Source organism: Eriocheir sinensis, chromosome 3, assembly GCF_024679095.1.
Source record: "Eriocheir sinensis breed Jianghai 21 chromosome 3, ASM2467909v1, whole genome shotgun sequence".
NCBI lineage: Eukaryota > Metazoa > Arthropoda > Malacostraca > Decapoda > Varunidae > Eriocheir > Eriocheir sinensis.
In genome coordinates this window covers 4,680,202-4,699,207 of record NC_066511.1, presented here as the reverse complement: position 1 = coordinate 4,699,207, position 19,006 = coordinate 4,680,202, and the positions used below count along the sequence as shown (strand labels likewise).

Here is a 19,006-nt window from a genome sequence, read left to right as displayed (position 1 = left end):
TCACTTCATTCAGAGAGAGAGAACCACTCAGTGAGTGGATATCTCGGTGATATGGGTACTCGACTACTCGATCATAGTCTAATAACAATAAAAATATTTATTAGCAACCTAAAAAAGAAAAAGAATCGGACATGAAGAATTATCCAGTAACTCCAATAAATAAATAAAATAATAAAATAATGGAAACGGGAGCTGTGATGGAAACGGAAAGCAGGACAAAATGGTGGGAACTTGGGGAGACGGTCAGCGGGGCAGTGACTCAGCGTCTACACACAGGGCCCATACCGCGTGATACCACATGGAGGCGGGCGGACGAGCGCCGAGCGTCACTAAGATCCAAACGGTACCGGTACTAGCGGCAATGCGCAGTGCCGAGTGATCATTAATTATGCTTCCCGGAACCCAAGTGATCATGAGGCTTCGCGGTACCAGTACCGATACCAGCTACCGGTACCAGGTACCGGTACCTGGTACCGCGAAGAATCGATTCCTCGCGGTACCCGGTATCGGTACCAGGTACCGCGAAGCCTCATGATCACTTGGGTTCCGGGAAGCTTAATGATCACTCGGCACTGCGCATTGCCGCTAGTACCAGTACCGTTTGGATCTTAGTGACGCTCGGCGCTCGCCCGCCTCCATGTGGTATGGGCCCTGTGTGTAGACGCTGAGTCACTGCCCCGCTGACCGTCTCCCCAAGTTCCCACCATTTTGTCCTGCTTTCCGTTTCCATCACAGCTCCCGTTTCCATTTTTTATTATTCAATTTATTTATTGGAGTTACTGGATAATTCTTGATGTCCGATTCTTTTTCTTTTTTAGGATGCTAATAAATATTGTTATTGTTATTAGACTATGATCGAGTACCCACTATCCATATCACCGAGATATCCACTTACTAAGTGGTGATCTCTCTCTCTCTCTCTCTCTCTCTCTCTCTCTCTCTCTCGCCTACTACACCTCCAGTATTTAATCATCTTATATAATCCATCATACAATTCTTTATAGCCAAAAACTCTCGCCAAGGGATTCAAACTCTTTTTTCGTTAATGCTTTATTGGATAAATATGATCTCTCTCTCTCTCTCTCTCTCTCTCTCTCTCTCTCTCTCTCTCTCTCTCTCTCTCTCTCTCTCTCTCTCTCTCTCTCTAAAAGTTAACGAGTCATACAAATTTAACAGTGGCAAGTAAAAAGAAAACGAAGTCTTGGGTTAAGGGGAGCGTCTGGGGGGGTATTTTTGATGAATATTTTTAATTCCTCGAAATTCACTTTATGGGCTCATCATACCAGGGATACAATGGGGTGTCACGTGGCGAGGTTAGTTTTTTAAAATTTAAATCCTCGCGCGGTCTGGCGGCCCTTTAAATATCTGGTAGTGTTGCCATACAGAGCGCTTTACGCGCCAAAATATGCATACATGAATCAGTGCTTTTATGTCCGTAATTTTTGCAATAGAGGATATTTTTTTACACAGGGTTAGAGTTACATTGACATTCATTACCAATACATTGTCATCGGAGAGCAGAATCGATGGGCGATCGATAAATTTTGTTTTTCCTTCGTTTTCTCAAAACAGGGTCACACGCTCATTTATTTGATATTTCTAAGTTATTTATGGACCTAGCACAAACATAAAGATAGCGTTGGAAAGAGAAAAAAATTAGCTATAAATGCTAGTGATCAGAATCTCGATAAACATCATCAAAATTTTTATATAAATTTTCTAAGTTTAAACTTTGAAGAAACAAAAAAAAAAAAATGGAAAAGTAATCTCTAGGAATACACTTATTTTGTATGCCCGTTCCAGTGGTGTTTTTATTTTTGAGCTATCTAAACTCTAAATATGCTTTTTTTCAATTTCAAAATTTTGAAATTTTTGAAAAAAAATTCATAAATTTTTTTTTTCAACAAATCTTCACCAAAACTGTACATGATGTTCCTACTCAAGGTACACATCACCTGTGAGAAAATGGTGATCCTCTGATAATATCTTAGAACATGGCAGACGCTCCCCTTAAAAGTTAGTGAATCCCACGAGTCTTTAGAAAACGCTAATATATATTGTTATTGTTATTAGACTATGATCGAGTACATCCATAATAATATACATGCTATTTTTTATCGAAAAAATAAATATTCACTTCATTCAGAGAGAGAGAGAGAGAGAGAGAGAGAGAGAGAGAGAGAGAGAGAGAGAGAGAGAGAGAGATTTACATAGATTTACATAGAAAATCAGACCACACAGACCCCATGGTCCAGACTAGGTGGTCTGTCCTTAAACCTAAGTGATTTTACATTAATCAAAAGGCTCCTAAACGTTGCATTTCTACTCTAGTTGATATTAAGTTGAAGGAGAGAGAGAGAGTTTTCTTTACAGGAAATTTATTTGGGAATTTCATCAGAAGTCATTAAGAAAAGAAAAACTCATTCGGGTACCGGTACCGGTACCGGTACTAACGGTACTTGAGTTTTCGGTACCGGTACTACCGGTACTCAAATTAACGGTACTTGCCCATCCCTAGTGTTATGATTTTTGAACGAGACAGCGTTGCAATCGGAGCAGAGAAAGATATTGCTGCGAATAGCGGTATAAAAAACAGTAAGTTACACCGAGATAATTATATTCACTCACTCTTTCCCCTTACAAATCAATGATTCAATGTAAATCATTACTCATGGAAGTCAGCGTGCGTGCTAAAACAATGAGTTTGGAAAAAAACATAATCACAGTTTTTTAAAGAACGGCAACAGGGATACAATCTTTGTTCATTCCAGTATGTATACAGAAAGGTTAAACACATAAAAAATATCTAACCACTGGTAGCCTCCTACAAATGCAGAGAAAGTAATATAATTGCGGTACAATAATAGGATTACTCATGACATGCAGTCAGGCTATATCAACCTGGTATATATATATATATATATATATATATATATATATATATATATATATATATATATATATATATATATATATATAGTTCCTACTGTTCATTTTAATGTTTATCTCCCTATATATATATATTTTTTTATTTAAAATGGGAAATAACCAGACTGAAGAAAAAAAGTAGCAACATTTGCTGCTTGATCCCATGTAGCAACACTGCTGATGGGTACTGGGGGTTGGGGGTGGGTGTCTGGAAGGGGGGGGGTCTCCTGGATGTAAACAAAGCTGCTCCTGCGCCATCTGTTGCAACCGACATACACCACCACCCGCCCACGGTCTCCCATGCGTAGTGGGTCAAGCAGGCTACTTATCTTCGATCTACCAATGTAATGGATTTGATCTTTACCACAGAAAATGATAGAATATCAAATGTTAATTTGATTGAACCCTTTTCTGGCTGTGACCAATTTCCTGTAATATTTGACTATCTATATTTTGCCCCCTTGAATCTAGCCCAATGAATTCAAAGGATGAATATGATTTTTTTCAAAGAAAAGTGCAGTTTAATAAACAAACATTTAGGACATTGACTGGGACATTGAATTTATGGGATTAGATATTTATCAGTCCTACTCGAGATTTAATTAAGTGAGGCCCACAGTGGCCGTTAATTTTCTCACGCCAGAATCCATCCCCCCTCCCCGGGGTTACTCCTCTCCGTCAGACATACTCTCTGACCCGCCGCACGGCCAGACACGCCCTGCAGCCTTCACGCCCAAATTCTTGGTTTGGCGTCCCCAACCTCGCCCTTGTTCCTCCCCTTCCCTCCGAGTCACGTAGTCAAGTCTTTCTAGTAGCTTCCTTGCGCCGGTGTAGCGAGATATTTTGACTGCCTGGCAGGCGGCAAGAAACGAGTCTTGCGAATCGTTCAAAATATCTCGCCACACCCGCGCGCGCAGTGCTTAGATGCCATAAAGTCCCTTATATAATTACCTCCCCCGTAAGTATTGAACCCAAAATAGATTTCTGCCACGAATAACCTTGAAAACCATACCATCTGAATTTCTTTGAAACACATCAGTGGACCCTGTTAATTTCCTTCCCCTATTATTAATTTAAGAAATGTAAGCCTTTCCGGCAATCTCCCTCCCATCTCTGCCCTCTCCCGGGCCCGGATATAAAAGCCAGCAGCCCCTATCACCGCCCTCTTTCTGCCCCCTTATTCAACTCCAGGTAAGCGGTTGTGTGCATTGAATAAATAATTTGCTCAAATTCATCAAAAAAGTAGAGATATAACCCCCGTGAGATCCCGGGGCATTACAGTAGATTGACTGTCTAGCTGTAATGTAGCCTTATGTGGTGTGTGTGAGACATGGCTTAACACTTACATGTTGCACTTTATAAAAATCTGGCACTACACTATACTAACTAACTTTATTCACCAAACAATTTAAATTCAAAAGATCGAAAGTAATAAAAAATAATGCACAGGGACGTTATAACATCAGTATATAATTATGTTTGGTACTGGAGAGGTCTAATGATCGATCGTTTTTTTTGTGGTGCCAAGAGTACTAGGACGGAGAAGGGGGTCAGGCTCAGAGGACAGGAGCCGCAGCAAGACCTGAGCCACTCTTAGGACCCTTTGTTAATACCACCCAGATCTGTCAGTCTTCCCTTCTCCCCCAGAAGCAACGCTCTCTCTCTTTAAGTCTCAGAGATCCGCAAATCAATTGATTTTACTGAATTACTGAGACCAACAATGGTGGTGAATTCTCGTCTCTTCCCTTTGGGTTAATATTCATATGTATATCCATATACATCCAGTATATTATTAATTAATTTCAGTGTTTTCTGGGCCCTTGAAAGGTCCATTTGTTGCTGTTCCCGGCGGTACGCCCGTACAAACTTTATACCCGTTCCCTCTGCCAGTATCCGCCATGTTTGATTTACTCCTCAAAGCAGCGGCAGGAAGACACGCGCGGAGGTGCAGCACACTTCAACCATCTTATAGGAAAAACAAGGGACACACTGTGGACAAGGTAAATGTTCAGGAGTGACTGCGAAGAGCCAGAAGGAGGTTACAGGCAGCCTGGAGTAAGGGAGTGAGCTGTGAGAGGTGTGACGACTGGCACCATGTGGGCTGCGTGGTGGTGAAGGGGGCGGCAAAGCCCGAGCACATGAAGGTCCTCAAATGTACGAACATATGGTTTGTGTGTGACGCATGTCAGGTTAGAACAAGGAGAGAGTGTAAGGGAGAAGATAAGGGAACAAGAAAAGAGGAGGATGCAGCAGGTGACAAGAGACATCCCCTTGGTGATGAGGATTGGGTTGTGCTGTCTTACCAGGAGTCAGACGTGTCCCACCGGCTTCCTTCCCCTTCCCGCTTTATTTTTTTGTTGTGTTTTTGTTCTTCCCTGCCATATTCACGCCATTTCATCGTTATTGATAAGTATTGCTATTGTTGTGGCCGTCTTGTTTTATCAATCTTTTAAATTTCTTCTACAATTCCCTTAATTAATGATCATCACCCCCTCAGGGTAGGGGAGAGCGGTGATGATTCGGACAATGGGATGGTCCAGCCACAGGACTTATTGTAAAGTGTATGGGACTGAGTGTCGCGAGATTTTGTGTGAATGTGCAAAACTTTGTTGCCTGGGCCCACAAAGGGACAACCTCGCCCTCAGAGCTGTTCTTTTCGATGTAAGTCCGATTTTTTTTTTTTTTTTTTTTTTTTTTTTTTTGCATCGCATGTAATATTTCCAGAGTGTATCGTAAGCTCTCACTTCAAGAAAGTGCCAATTAGCGAGATGTAAATTATTTCGGTGACGCAGCGATGCACGGCGAAGGTATTGCCGTATAACACGATCACCCAGCTCTCGTGCTGGAAAAGGAGTGTGACCACACATTTGCTTTTTATAGAGTCGTGATGATTCGCACGGTTGATTTTCTCATGATTTTTATTAAATTTATATCAATTCAAACATTATAGGTGCTGCAACAGTTATAAAAAAGGTTAATTTGGTTGATTTATATTCAGATATTATGCTTGTCAGAAGAGAAGGAAGCCATAATACCAAAATATTTGAGATATTTCTTGTAGTTCTCCTTTTATTTATTCCCCTATAAATATTGAGAGGATACTTTTGTCCTTATACAAATGTTTTATAGTAGATATAATCTTGTTTATTAGCCAATCAAACTTAAGTTATATTAATATTATGGCGAGTATTATGAGTGTCCGTACCATCACCACGGGTGGGGATGGTTTGGATAATATTTAGAAACTTGTCTTTCATCACCTATATACATCTGAAAACTGAAAATAGCTACGAGTGTCATATTAGCAACCTAAAGAGCCAAATGATGGAGGAACATTTTAAGATGAACAAAATTACACTACTTAAATTTTTTTTTCTAAAAAGTGGCGAAATCATCACCGCTCTCCCCTACCACTACTAGAGTTAACTACTTGTTTAGGTTTTTAAACTTTTAACCCTTTTTTTAATATATAGAGTTTTACTAACTTTACATATACTTTTACCAATTTTTTTAAACCTTTTTAACTTTTTTTATCATTTTAAAGTTTTATCAGATAAGGTGCAGGGATTCTTAGTGTATCATAACAGGTAAAGTAGGCAATAGCAGTACAGGGGTTAGGATTTTTGCTTGTTTATATGTGTGTTAGCGTAGGTAAGAAACATGTACAGACGAACACTACACAAAACAACACAATACACAATAACATTGATTTATACATTTTACATTATATATTTACTCTACAACACAAACAACACCCAACACAATGGCTGTGAACACATCTACACATCAAACACACTAACACCCAACTTTTACACTTACACTTACAGGCGAGGGAGTCAAACCCATCGTCTGCCTGAGCGTGGGAGGGAACGACATAAGCAGGTTAGGTAGCGAGCAGCTTCTGCGTCGCTATAGGGAGGCTCACTGACGAGTTACGTCGAAAAAGTAGGGTTCTGCCAAGGCGGCGGGTTGGTGGCATTTGGCTGTCCAGGGCTATTGCATTAAACTGCAGGTTGGCAGATTATTGCAAAGCAAATGGATGGACATATGTCAACACCTGAGACTGATTCTATGGCAAGAACCACCTATACCAGAGGGACAGGATTCACCTTTCACGGGAGGGGGTTCAGATCTTGTCTGATGCCCTTGAACATGGATTGGGGGCCCTTGCAGGGCTTTTAGGGTAATTAAGAAGGGGCCTAAGATGGCAATACCTAGTGGAAACATTAAATATAGTAATAATAATAGCAGCTGCAGGGTAAAGCAAGGGTTAGGTCTAAATGTGTACTATACAAACAGTACAAGTATTAGGAATAAGGTAGATTTATTGCGGGGAAAGGCGTGCATAGAGAAATTTGATATGATAGCAATCACAGAGTCATGGATAAATACTGCAGACAGCCACTTTCTCCCTGAATTAGAGATTGAAGGGTATAAGTTATTCCACCAAAATCTAATAGGCAGGAAGGGGGGGTAGGGTCGCACTCTTCGTCAGGGACAATCTTAAGTGTGTCATTAACAACTCAATCAAGGTAGATAGCAATACAGAATCCCTCTGGGTAGAAACAATACGTAGGAAGGAGAAGCTTGTCATAGGAGTACTTTACAGACCACCCAACCTTAACAGGGATAGTAGCCAACCCGTTACAGGAAATTATTAGGGCATCAGGATATAGAAATGTGCGTGTAATTGGGGATTTCAATTTTAGGAACATAGAGTGGAATATTTTATTAGGAGACCAAGAGGCGCAGGATTTGTTAGATGTGATACAGGATAGTTTCCTTTAGCAGTTAGGCTAATTAGAACACCAACAAGGGAAGAAAATGTTTTGGATTCGTTGTTAACTAATAGAGAGGACATTATAAGCAACATTGAGGTTGGGAATTCATTAGGTAATAGTGATCATAAGGAAATTATATTTAATATTAAATGGGAAGACAGAGTCAGCAGTAACAACACACTAATACCCGACTTCAAGAAGGCAGACTACAAGGGATTAAGAAGGCAGTTGCAAAGGATTAGGGGAGTAAGATCAGAAGTCAGTCAGGACCCATGCAGAGCAAGGAGAGGTGATAATCTCTGGTGAGGTCACTACGTCAGGTCATTAGCTTGGAGGTTGAGTATAATAGTCTGGTCAGGGAGATTAAACTAGGGCACCAACAGCTTATACCTCACAGGGAAGTCATGTCAATAGGTAATTACCTGTGATGGATGACAAACAGGCTAAAAACTGAAATAGAAAGGAAAAGAGGACTACCGTAAAGTGGGGTGACCGGACGATTTTGACCCGTTCTAAGCAGTAACTCAGTATAGTATGCCTTAAAAAGATTTTTTTTACGTGAAAGTATGGCTTAAGAACGTAGGTTTATGATAGTAAAGCTGAAAAAAATCCAGGTCTTTGCTTGTTAAATCACGTTTATAATGGTGTCCGAAGACATAATAGATCGGGGGTCACTTTGGACAGGTGTGAAGTGACTTCGTACACTTATTCTCTTTCCCTTCAACTGGGAGTGGCCGCATTTGAGGATGGCTTCGGACATTGCTGAGGCGACTTCGGACACTGAGGGAAGTTTAAAAAAAATCAAACTATGAAAAACATATATATCTGGCTCCTATAGGAATAAATAAAGATTAAAAGTAATTTTGCACTCCTTTTCTGACATTGAACACATAATGTGTGCAGCTGATATTTTTTGTTCATTGTTGGCTCTGGCTTATTTGACTTTCAATGTTATTATAGTAAAATAACATTAGTGTGTCTTGCGCGCATTAGTACTTGACAGTAACAATCAATTCTAACAGAAAATAACAAAAATAATGAGAAAGAAATCATATATGTGTATGTGTGTGGAATTTCTCTTCCTTTGAGTTGCCAAGTGGCTGGCTATAGTAAGTGCACTACTCCCTCCCGTCGTCCCAAGGACGCGGCCTCCCCTCCCTACTTCTCCCTTACATCCATCCCAGATTCCTGCTGTTCCTTGTCTTCTTCCATCCTAACTTCCTTCCTTCCTTGTGTGTGTGTGTGTGAGAGAGAGAGAGATGGAAACAGTAATGCAGGCATCAGAAAGCCTATTGGCTCATTACGAGGTTGCCCGCCTTAGTGATTTAATCTGCTCAACCGCCACTTGGGGCTTAAGGAGCAGATGAAGGCACTTTGATATTCAATTTACTCCTGACGCAGCGAAATGATGGCCGATTCGATATATGAAGGAGTTGATGGTACTCGCATTTACTACTTCTGAGGGAAGATTGTTTCAGTGGTGGATGACTCAGTTTGAAAAGAAACTCCTTCCAATGTCCGTTTTACATCGACTTGATTGAATGGGTAAACCGTTATTTCTAGTTCTTGAGTTGGTTTGCAGTTCAGAGAATTTGGAGTAATCAACGTTATTGTTTTTTTTCAGGTACAAGTAACTCGATTTACGCGAGTATTGTGTCCTTGAAGAGGTTGCGTAAATCAAAAACAATGTAAATCAAACAAGAGGTAGGTTTGTACCTTTATTGCCTACTGTACCACTCTGACTCCTCTCCCTCTCGTGGTTCCTCCTCTGGCTGCCCTTCCCCTCGTGGTAGCACAGCAGCGAGATTGTTGTTGTTATTGAGTAGCGTGGCAGCATGGGTACTGTATTGTTGTTCAAGTGGCGCGCGGGAAGAACAGCTCAGCTGTGTGGCCGCGGCGCCATGTGAGTCCAGTTGCGTGAGACATCTGGTGGCCACTCTTTAAAATATCGCGTATAAGTAATAAAAAAACATGTAAATTAAACAATTATTTGGATTTTGGACCCCGCATTATTTATAAAACACGTAAACCAAACTCGCGTAAATCGAAAGTTACCTGTACTAGAAGACTTGAATCATATCCCCTCGTATCGTCTTCTCTAATGTAAAGAGAATGAGTCGCTTGAGTCGTTCCTCATACGGTTGGGCCCTTAAGGTTGGAATCATCTTCGTGGTGCGTCATTGAATCCTTCCTAGTAAATCAATGTCCTTCCTGTAATTAGGAGACCAGAACTGCACTGCATACTCGAGGTGCGGTCTTGCCATTTTATTATACAAGGATAGCATCACGTCTGGCGTTTTACACTCGAAGTTCCTCGCTATGAACCCGAGCATAGTGTTGGCTTTGTTATATGCTTTTTTACAGTGATTTGTGTGTTTCAGGTCACTGCTGATAGTGACTCCAAGATCCTTTTCCTCCTGCTTTGTCTGCAGAGGTTTCCCATTCATGATGTATGTGTGGTTACTATTTCTGAAGAGAGAGATATGCGCTCTCCCCCCCCCCTCTCTCTCTCTCTCTCTCTCTCTCTCTCTCTCTTACACACACACACACACACACACACACACTAATACATGATGATTATGTTGAGTTTATGGTTTAAAACTTGTTATAATCAGTAGCGACATTTGAAATTTGTCGCACGCGGCCGAGGTCACCCCATTAAATCTGAGAAAAGAAAATATGTTGCTGTTAGGCCTGTGGATATTGAAACATGGACACAGAAGCCAAAAATGTGTGTATGGTGTCCCAGATGTTTTTGCTACATTCTCGCATTGGTCCTATGTCTTCACACCTTCCCGCCTGTTACGCTCAATAGTAGTTTGACAGATGAAAAAAAACCATGCTTTATTTCATAACATCTTCAGTGAATATTTACACATATTGTGAAAATGGGTTTCCAGTATGATTGTATCCATGTTATTTCATTTATTTTATTTTATTTTATTTATTTATTTTTTTTTACGTCTTTGGCCTGTTGCACCGGTAGGCTTCTTCCCAGTGGATCCTGATGGTTGGTCCAAGGCTTCTTCCCGGTGGGACACATCACTCCTTTTTATTAAAATGCACATTTTTTTCACTACCATGTCTTCATTTCTCTATACTATAATTCAATTACATTTTATCAGGAAATGTCCGAAGTCATTCACAAGTCTGAAGTCACCCCACTTTACGGAATATGTTAGAATCAAAAGAGGGGAAACTCGCCTTTGGGACATTTACAACGATTTAGCTAGAACAGTAAAGAAAAACACCCATATAGCAAAATGTAATTATGAGATTAGAATTGCCAGGGAAGCAAAGACCAATCCAAAGGGTTTCTTTCAGCTTTATAAGACCAAGGTTAGGGATAAGAGAGGGCTGCTTAAGTCAGGAGAATCACTGATTGGTAGAGACGAGTAAATGAGCGAGGCGTTAAATAGATATTTTTCACCTATTTACTAAAGAAAGATTAGATGATACACCTCAGGGAGAACAGATCTACAGGGGAGAACAGGTAGAAGGATTAACCGACATCAACACAAGTAGGGAGCTTGTGATTAGACATAGATAGACTTAAAGTCACTAAGGCACCAGGGCCATATGAAATTTTCCCCAGGGTATTAACCCTCTCCTTGCGCGCGGGACGGGATGTGACTATCCCCTCAGGCGCAGTCAGGCAGCCCAATGGGGGGTCTCTTTTTAACCTCTGTATCTCAAAAACTATTCATCACAGCTAAAAGCCAAAAACACCATTGGAAAGAGGAAGTCCAGATCTATAGGAGTTGGTTATGTATGCCTCTCTTGCGAATGTACATGCATGTTCAGGGAGTGTTGAATGTTAACACTTACTTCGGTGCGTGCGGGATGATCAGCCATATTGAGAGAACTGCGGACATCTCTCCTTCAGATTCTGGCAAGGGAGTATTGCCAACTGCAATATTTACAACTATTTGGTCAAAGAATCAGTCAGGTGATAGGTGAAGCTATGCAAAAATGCCACTTTATTGGGCAAGAACATCAACCAGTTACTCGTCCGTAGATTTGCCGCGCTGGGCTGATATGATTTTCCACCAAATTTAGTGAACAACCCACTCAATTGGCAATCCTGTGTTGTGAGAATTTGTGTTGGAACACTTTCATACGTGGGAGATTTGAGTGCGGGTGGAGCTCGCAGCGAGCGTTTAGCACCACCAGCAAATACGCCTAACGCTCGCTGCGAGCGTATAGCATTGAAAGGATTAAAGGAATGTAAAACTGAAATCAGTGGGCAGCTAACAATTTTTTAAGAAGTCACTAAACACGGGTGGTGTCTGTTTCGTGGAGGCAGGCACACGTTATTCCAATATTTAAGAAGGGAGACAAATCTGTGCAAAACTATAGGGCGATTAGTTTGATGTCAGTTATAGGTAAAATGCTTGAGTCAGTAATAGCTGATAATATTAGGGATCATATTGACAAACATAATTTAATTTACGACTCACAGCATGGGTTTATTAAAGGAAAATCATGCCTCACTAATCTTTTATCCTTTGACAATAGCCTTGAGTATACGAGGCAGCTGACAATGATGAGAGCTATGATGTATTTTATCTTGAGTTTTGTAAGGCCTTCTATAAGGTACCTCACCAGAGACTTAAATAAAGTCAGGGCTCATAGAATAGGAGGGAAGGTTTATGATTGGATTAGGGCGTGGATTAGCGACAGGAAACAGAGGGTTACCATTAATGGTAAAAAATCTGAATGGGGTAATGTTACCAGTGGGGTTCCTCAAGGTTCAGTTTTAGGACCGCTTTTATTCATTATCTACATCAATGACATAGACAATGGGATAACTAGCGACATAGGTAAATTTGCAGATGACACCAAAATAGGACGCACTATTACAACAAGGGAGGATGCTAGAGCACTGCAGGAGGATCTCAACAAAATCAGCCTGGTCAGAGAAATGGCAGATGAATTTTAACATCACCAAGTGTAGCGTACTAAGTGTAGAAACATGCAACCCATTACACGGGTATAGTTTAGACTCCACAGTGATAGGTAGAGCAGAGTGTGAAAGGGATTTGGGAGTGTTAGTGAACTCTGACCTAAAGCTAAGGAAGCAATGTATTAAATGTATTAGTACAAGGAATAGGGCTAATCAGGGTATTAGGCTGTATTAACAGGACAGTAACCAACAAAAGTGCAGAGGTCATCCTCAGACTATTTAGCATTACTTAGGCCACGCTTAGATTATGCTGTCCAGTTTTGGTGCCCACACTACAGAATGGACATCAACTTGCTAGAATCAGTTCAGAGGAGGATGACCAAGATGATTCAGGGGCTGAGGAACCTCCCATATCAAGATAAGCTGAAACATCTCAACTTACATACACTAGAAAGACGAAAAGTGTGGGGAGATCTGATAGAAGTATTCAAATGGGTCAAGGGTTACAACAAAGGTGATATTAGTAGAGTACTGAGAATTAGCCAGCAGAATAGAACACACAGTAATGGATTTAAATTAAAAAAGTATAGGAGGGAAATAGGCAAGCATTGGTTTAGTAACAGGGTGGCGTGGGAATGGAATAGACTAAGCAATCACATAGTTAGTGCAAGGATGATAGCTTGTTTTAAGAGTAGACTGGATAGCTACATGGACAAGGATGACAGGTGGTAGTGGGGGGGAATCTGGAGCTGCCCTGTGTAGGCCATTAGGCCTCTTGCAGTCTCCTTATGTTCTTATGTTCATATGTACATGTACACAAACACCTACACACACTTGTTAGGGACCCTGGACAGTTCCCTTGGGACAAATAAATTTAAAACTTTTAAGATTTCTAATTTTTGTGGTGCCCTGTTGCTGTTGATGTTGTGTGGTGACACTGGGGCTCTGATCAAACCCGGCCCCCGTGCCCCTAAGTACCTTTGCCAGCTGTGCTGGCAAGCGGTCAAATGGGGCCAGCGGGCCATCCAGTGTGACTGCTGCTGTGAGGTCACCCTGCATAATGGCTGGTGTCATATCAGTTGTGAGGGGGGCTTCATGGCGGCGTTCAACAGATTGGAGGGTTGGAGCCTCTCATGGATCTGCTAGGACTGTGGTGCGCCCAATTTTACTTCCTCTCTTTTCCACTCACCTTTACTTAATAACAATAAATTCAGCTCCTTAGACACCACATCATCCCTGCCAGCACACACAACTCCCATCACTACATCATTGTTAGATAGGGTCACCCGACCGTTCGGTAGAGACAATTTGGACAATTCCTCCCCCACTCAGAACCGGCATGAAGACTTGACAGCAGGCAATCCCCAGACATCATCCACTCCCCCTATTCATCTAAATCATTCCACACCTAATCATTCCCACAATAGATCCTGTTCCTTATCTATAACTCTCATCACCATCCCCAATAGATCCTCTATCCTCAACTCCCCCTCATCCACCACTTCCACCTCCACATATGACTCCACCACCAAGGGGTCATCTTCCCTCCATGCCCTCGTCATCAACTTCCGTAGCATCACTAACAAAAGAGTCTCCTTTCATCAAACCCTCCTGACTTATGACCCAGACATTGTTATAGGGACAGAGGCATGGCTCACTGCTGACATAAAAGACAGTGAAGTCTTCCTGACAGACAGTCCCTATAATATGACCCTACACAGAAAAGACAGAATGGACAATAACCACAGTGGAGTCCTCATTGTGACGAAGGTGGTACTAGTAGTGACTCCAGCCACAGAACTAAACGTGGACTCAAAAATTATTTGGATTAAAGTACAACTTCAGGGCTGTAGAACTCTCTTCATTGGATCTTTTTATCGTCCCCCAAATTCAAACTAGAATATCTGCAGACCCTTGACAAATCATTATCCAAAATTGACCCCTCCAAAAACATGTGGTTGGCTGGCAAATTCTGTCTCCCTAACATCGATTGGACAACACAGGCGACACTGGACAACCCCACCCACGAAGGCAGTATACTACCACACTGATAGGAGGAACTTACATGAACACTATTGAGATAATCAACGCACACACTTACACAAATGTACATGAACCAACACGCACACAGGTCAGTGTAGGAAGGCACAATCCTAACATAAAACATGGGGTCACATCCAACACACTAGACTTGTTCCTCACAAACAACACTTCTTTATTCACACGTGCACGAGTACTGCCAGGTCTCAGTGACCATGACATGGTACTCATTGATGCAAACATTAGACCAACAACACAAAAAAAACTACCCAGAAATATTTTATTTATACAACAGTGCCGATATGGGTGCCATAACTCAAGACTTAACTGATTTAAGAGACTTTTTCCTCGACACAGACCCAATGGCCAATTCTGTTAAGGCAAATTGGACCAGAATACGAGACTATACATGACACAATGGACAAACGCATATCCAAGAAAACTATCACACAAAACCGGTCATTATCATGGTACAATAGACAATTGAAAAGACAACACAGAAACAAGGTAATGGCATACAAAACTTTACAACGATACAGAACACTGGGAACACTACAAAAACATACAGAAAACACTACAAAAAGAAACTAAACAAGCAGAAACTAAATACACATCCACTTTTCTCACAAACAACACACAAAACCACAAGAAATTCTACAGCTTCTTCAAAGCATGCAGACAGGACTCGACCGGAATTACAACACTACTACACAACGGTTCCTTGGCCCCACACACACAAGATAAAGCCGACACACAACAAAAAATTCCAATCTGTTTTTACATAAGAACATGCAAACTTGCCAGACATACCAACATCACCACACCCAACAATTCCTCCCCTCTATTTAAACATCCAAGGAATTGAGAAACTAATATCTGAGGTTGACACTGACAAAGCGGCTGGACCAGACAATATACCCTGCAGGATACTAAAAGCTAATGCTTGCATTCTTGCACCTGTCCTACAGGTTATATTCTCACTGACATTACAAACTGGAGAACTCCCTCAGGAGTTCTCCAGGAGTTTGGCAAATGTGACACCAATTTTTAAATCTGCAGACAGAACCCTCCCTGCTAATTATAGATCTGTTTCACTAACCTCAGTTCCCTGCAAAATTTTAGAACATATAATTCATAGACATATAATGGACCACCTTGATAGGCAAAACATACTGACTGACAGTCAGCACGGCTTTCGGCCCAAACGTTCGTGTGAGACTCAATTACTTGTGACTACACATGACATTTTGCAGTCCCTTAACCCTTTGGCTGCAGTAGGGCATTTTTGTTTTTTTTTTCAAGGTTGCGTCATATACCCTCAAGAAAAGAAAATGCACCAATTGGCTTTATATGACTTGTACAGTCACGCTACGAAGTGTTGAGACAGTTTTCATAATCTTTCGGACACGGAGCGTAAGCTGGCGACATCTGGCAACTACCCTCGGGGAAACATTCCCTACCGACTTTTATAAAACTACTTAATGTTAAACTCTTTAATTTTGCACACACCTAATAAATATCAGTGATTCCCTTAATGCAATGAAAACGTAAGTGTACTCTATGTGAATGTGGCGAAGAGAAATGTTATGGCTATGTAGCCACATTCATACACTTTTACAGAGTTGCCGGGATGGAGTAGAGGTCACTTCACTATTAATACCTACAAGTTATAAATAATATTATTTTGATCAGATGTATATAATTAATTCGACAGTGATGAATGGAAGAAAGTGGTAAGCTAGCAGTGCAGCGCTGGCCAAGCATATCGTCTCTCCTCCACCAAGACAATAGGCTATATCACGTCGGTTGTCGTGTGTCTGGTGCACCTTTGAATTATATGTCTGGCCACTTGTCGATCCTTCTCCTTGGATTTTACCATTAATTAAAAAATATAGACAATTTATTTTGTGATTTATTTTTCAGATTCTCGCTGATTTCACACACACAAGATTCATATAGTCATGCAAGGATGTCGTTCCCGATGACGTCATCATCAAATGCGAGTTCATTATGTAGTATTTATTTCACATTTCATCAAATGAAGTGCAGCTAATTATTTTTTCCTATTATTTTATAATATAGGGTTTATTACTACAGTGAAAGTAAGAGCTATATATTTGTGCAGTTATATATATATATATATATATATATATATATATATATATATATATATATATATATATATATATATATATATATATCTATATATACTTAGTCTTAACATAGAACTCATTTGACTCTTTTAATGTCTTGAACGAAATTTGTATCAAAATGTTTCGGCAGAGCTGCTTAATATATTGTTATAAGGTAAAAACTTCCACTCTATTTAATTGATTTCCTTTCTCAATACTATATTTTGTATATCTATAACAAAATCACTCCTAAACATCCCTTCCCTTCGAATAATAATATGCATTATTTGAGCGAAAGTCATTGCAAACTGTCTCAACACTTCGTAGCGCGACTGTACATTGAGAAAAGACCTTACCTTTTTCATAAATGGCATTTATTTTTCTTAAAAAATGTGTGAATTTTTTAAAAAAGTCCAAAAATGCTGCAAAACTGTCAAAAAAAAAATGATAAAATATATCTTTGCTAAAATACTTCATTCACTTCATTGTTTTGGGGACTTGACTAAAGAAAAGGCTTGTAAATTGGTGTTGCTGCCATATTGTGACACTTTACTCAGTGCAGAAACTTTTTTTTTTTTTTTTTTTTTTTTTTTTTTTTATATATATAAAGTTGGCACCATTTATGTAAAATTTCCTTGGAGGAAAGATGGAAAATCAAACAAATTTCTCACCACATAGCATTTATTATATGAAAAAAATGTACTGAAATTATATCCTATAAAATTCAATTAATCAGAAATATAAATTGCAACAATGTATCAAATATAGAAAAATATAGCTCAAAAATTTCTTCAGGAAACAGTTTTATAAACATTGATAGGGTGTGAGATTTTCAATCCCTTCCCTTCTATGATTATTCGTGAAATATATCATGTTCTGTAATTCAGTGGGGCTCTCTGAAGTAACACTTTATGCCAAATCATGTTTACATGCTCCTTACTTGAAGGAATCTTGGTGGAGGGAGCAGCAGTATCCTCCTTTTCTAACTCCACACTATTATCATTGAAGTCATCCTCAGCCTCATCCAGCCAGTCATCAGTTTCTTCCTCAAACATTTCTTCTTCATTTTCACTGTCTGATGCTCTTAGTTCTTCAAGTGTTCTTTGAGTTTCTTCATCTGTCTTCAGAAATTTAGTCATCTTCCTTGCTTGCTCCATGGTAATCTTGAAAACAAATATATGTGTATGTGTAATAAAAAAAGACGTCGTACATATATATAAGAGACAGTAGTTATCATCATCCTAGTCTAGCCCAAGGAACATGCATACATGAAAGAGACAACAGTTATAATCGGCCTAGTTTAGCCTAGGACATAAATAATATAAAAAGAGACTTGTCTAGCCTAGGTTATGTAAAATGAGAGAGAGAGTGAAAGAAAGAGAATTAGACATGTATACATGCATTATACATGAGTATCTGTGTGTGCACACATATTGTTTTAGTAAAATGGCTCTTTTCATCGAGTTAAATGCCCAGTTAAAAACCCTACATCTGTATTCAAGGTCACACTAATACATCTTCGCTTGTTTACATCATATATGCTTATATAACAATCAGGCATTATTTTTGACACATGCAATAATATAATTGATAAAACTTACCTCTGTTATGAGCAGAAATACAAGGAAGTTGTGACAGAAGAACTTCATCACACACATGGGCGCTGATCAGCTGTAGCATGGTTTGTTTACTGTTCCCTATGCCATTGGCAGACAGTTGTAGCTATCGACCTGTGGTTTTCTGTGTGCACTTTTGGATGAAAACGGATCAATAATTTAAATGGTAAACATTTTCATACCGATGGTGACTATAGTTGACTTTCGCAAACTGGCGCAATCACTCCCAGCGACTATAGTCGAGTACCGCAGCCAAAGGGTTAACAACCCCAAAATTCAACAAGTTGACACCATAATACTTGACTTTGCCTAAGCCTTCGACAACGTGCCCCACCAAAGACTAAGCTAAATTAGAATTCTATGGCATATGAGGACAACTTTCTAACTGGATTACCACGTTTTTGACTACCCGCAAGCAACAAGTTGTTCTTGAATCTTGGTGGTAGTCAATCCTCATCTATTCCTGTAACTTCTGGGGTACCGTCAACTGGGGTGAATTCGGACACGGGGCGAATTCGGAGGTTTCATAAAAAAAAGTTATCCTGGTTAATATATCATGAACAAATAATCATATCATTGATCTGTTTGTACTCATTTGTTCAT

At 40.1% G+C, this 19,006-nt stretch overlaps 1 protein-coding gene across 1 annotated transcript in view; it reads left to right on the top strand.

The window, feature by feature from the left end:
- Positions 1-4,822: 4,822 nt before the first annotated feature.
- Positions 4,823-19,006, top strand: part of LOC127003112 (serine/arginine repetitive matrix protein 1-like) — a 46,451-nt gene continuing 32,267 nt past the window's right edge. Inside the window, exon 1 of the mRNA XM_050869526.1 lies at positions 4,823-4,928. Coding sequence (XP_050725483.1) covers positions 4,827-4,928 — 102 coding nt within the window. The 5' untranslated portion in view covers positions 4,823-4,826. The remainder of the gene's footprint in view (positions 4,929-19,006) is intronic.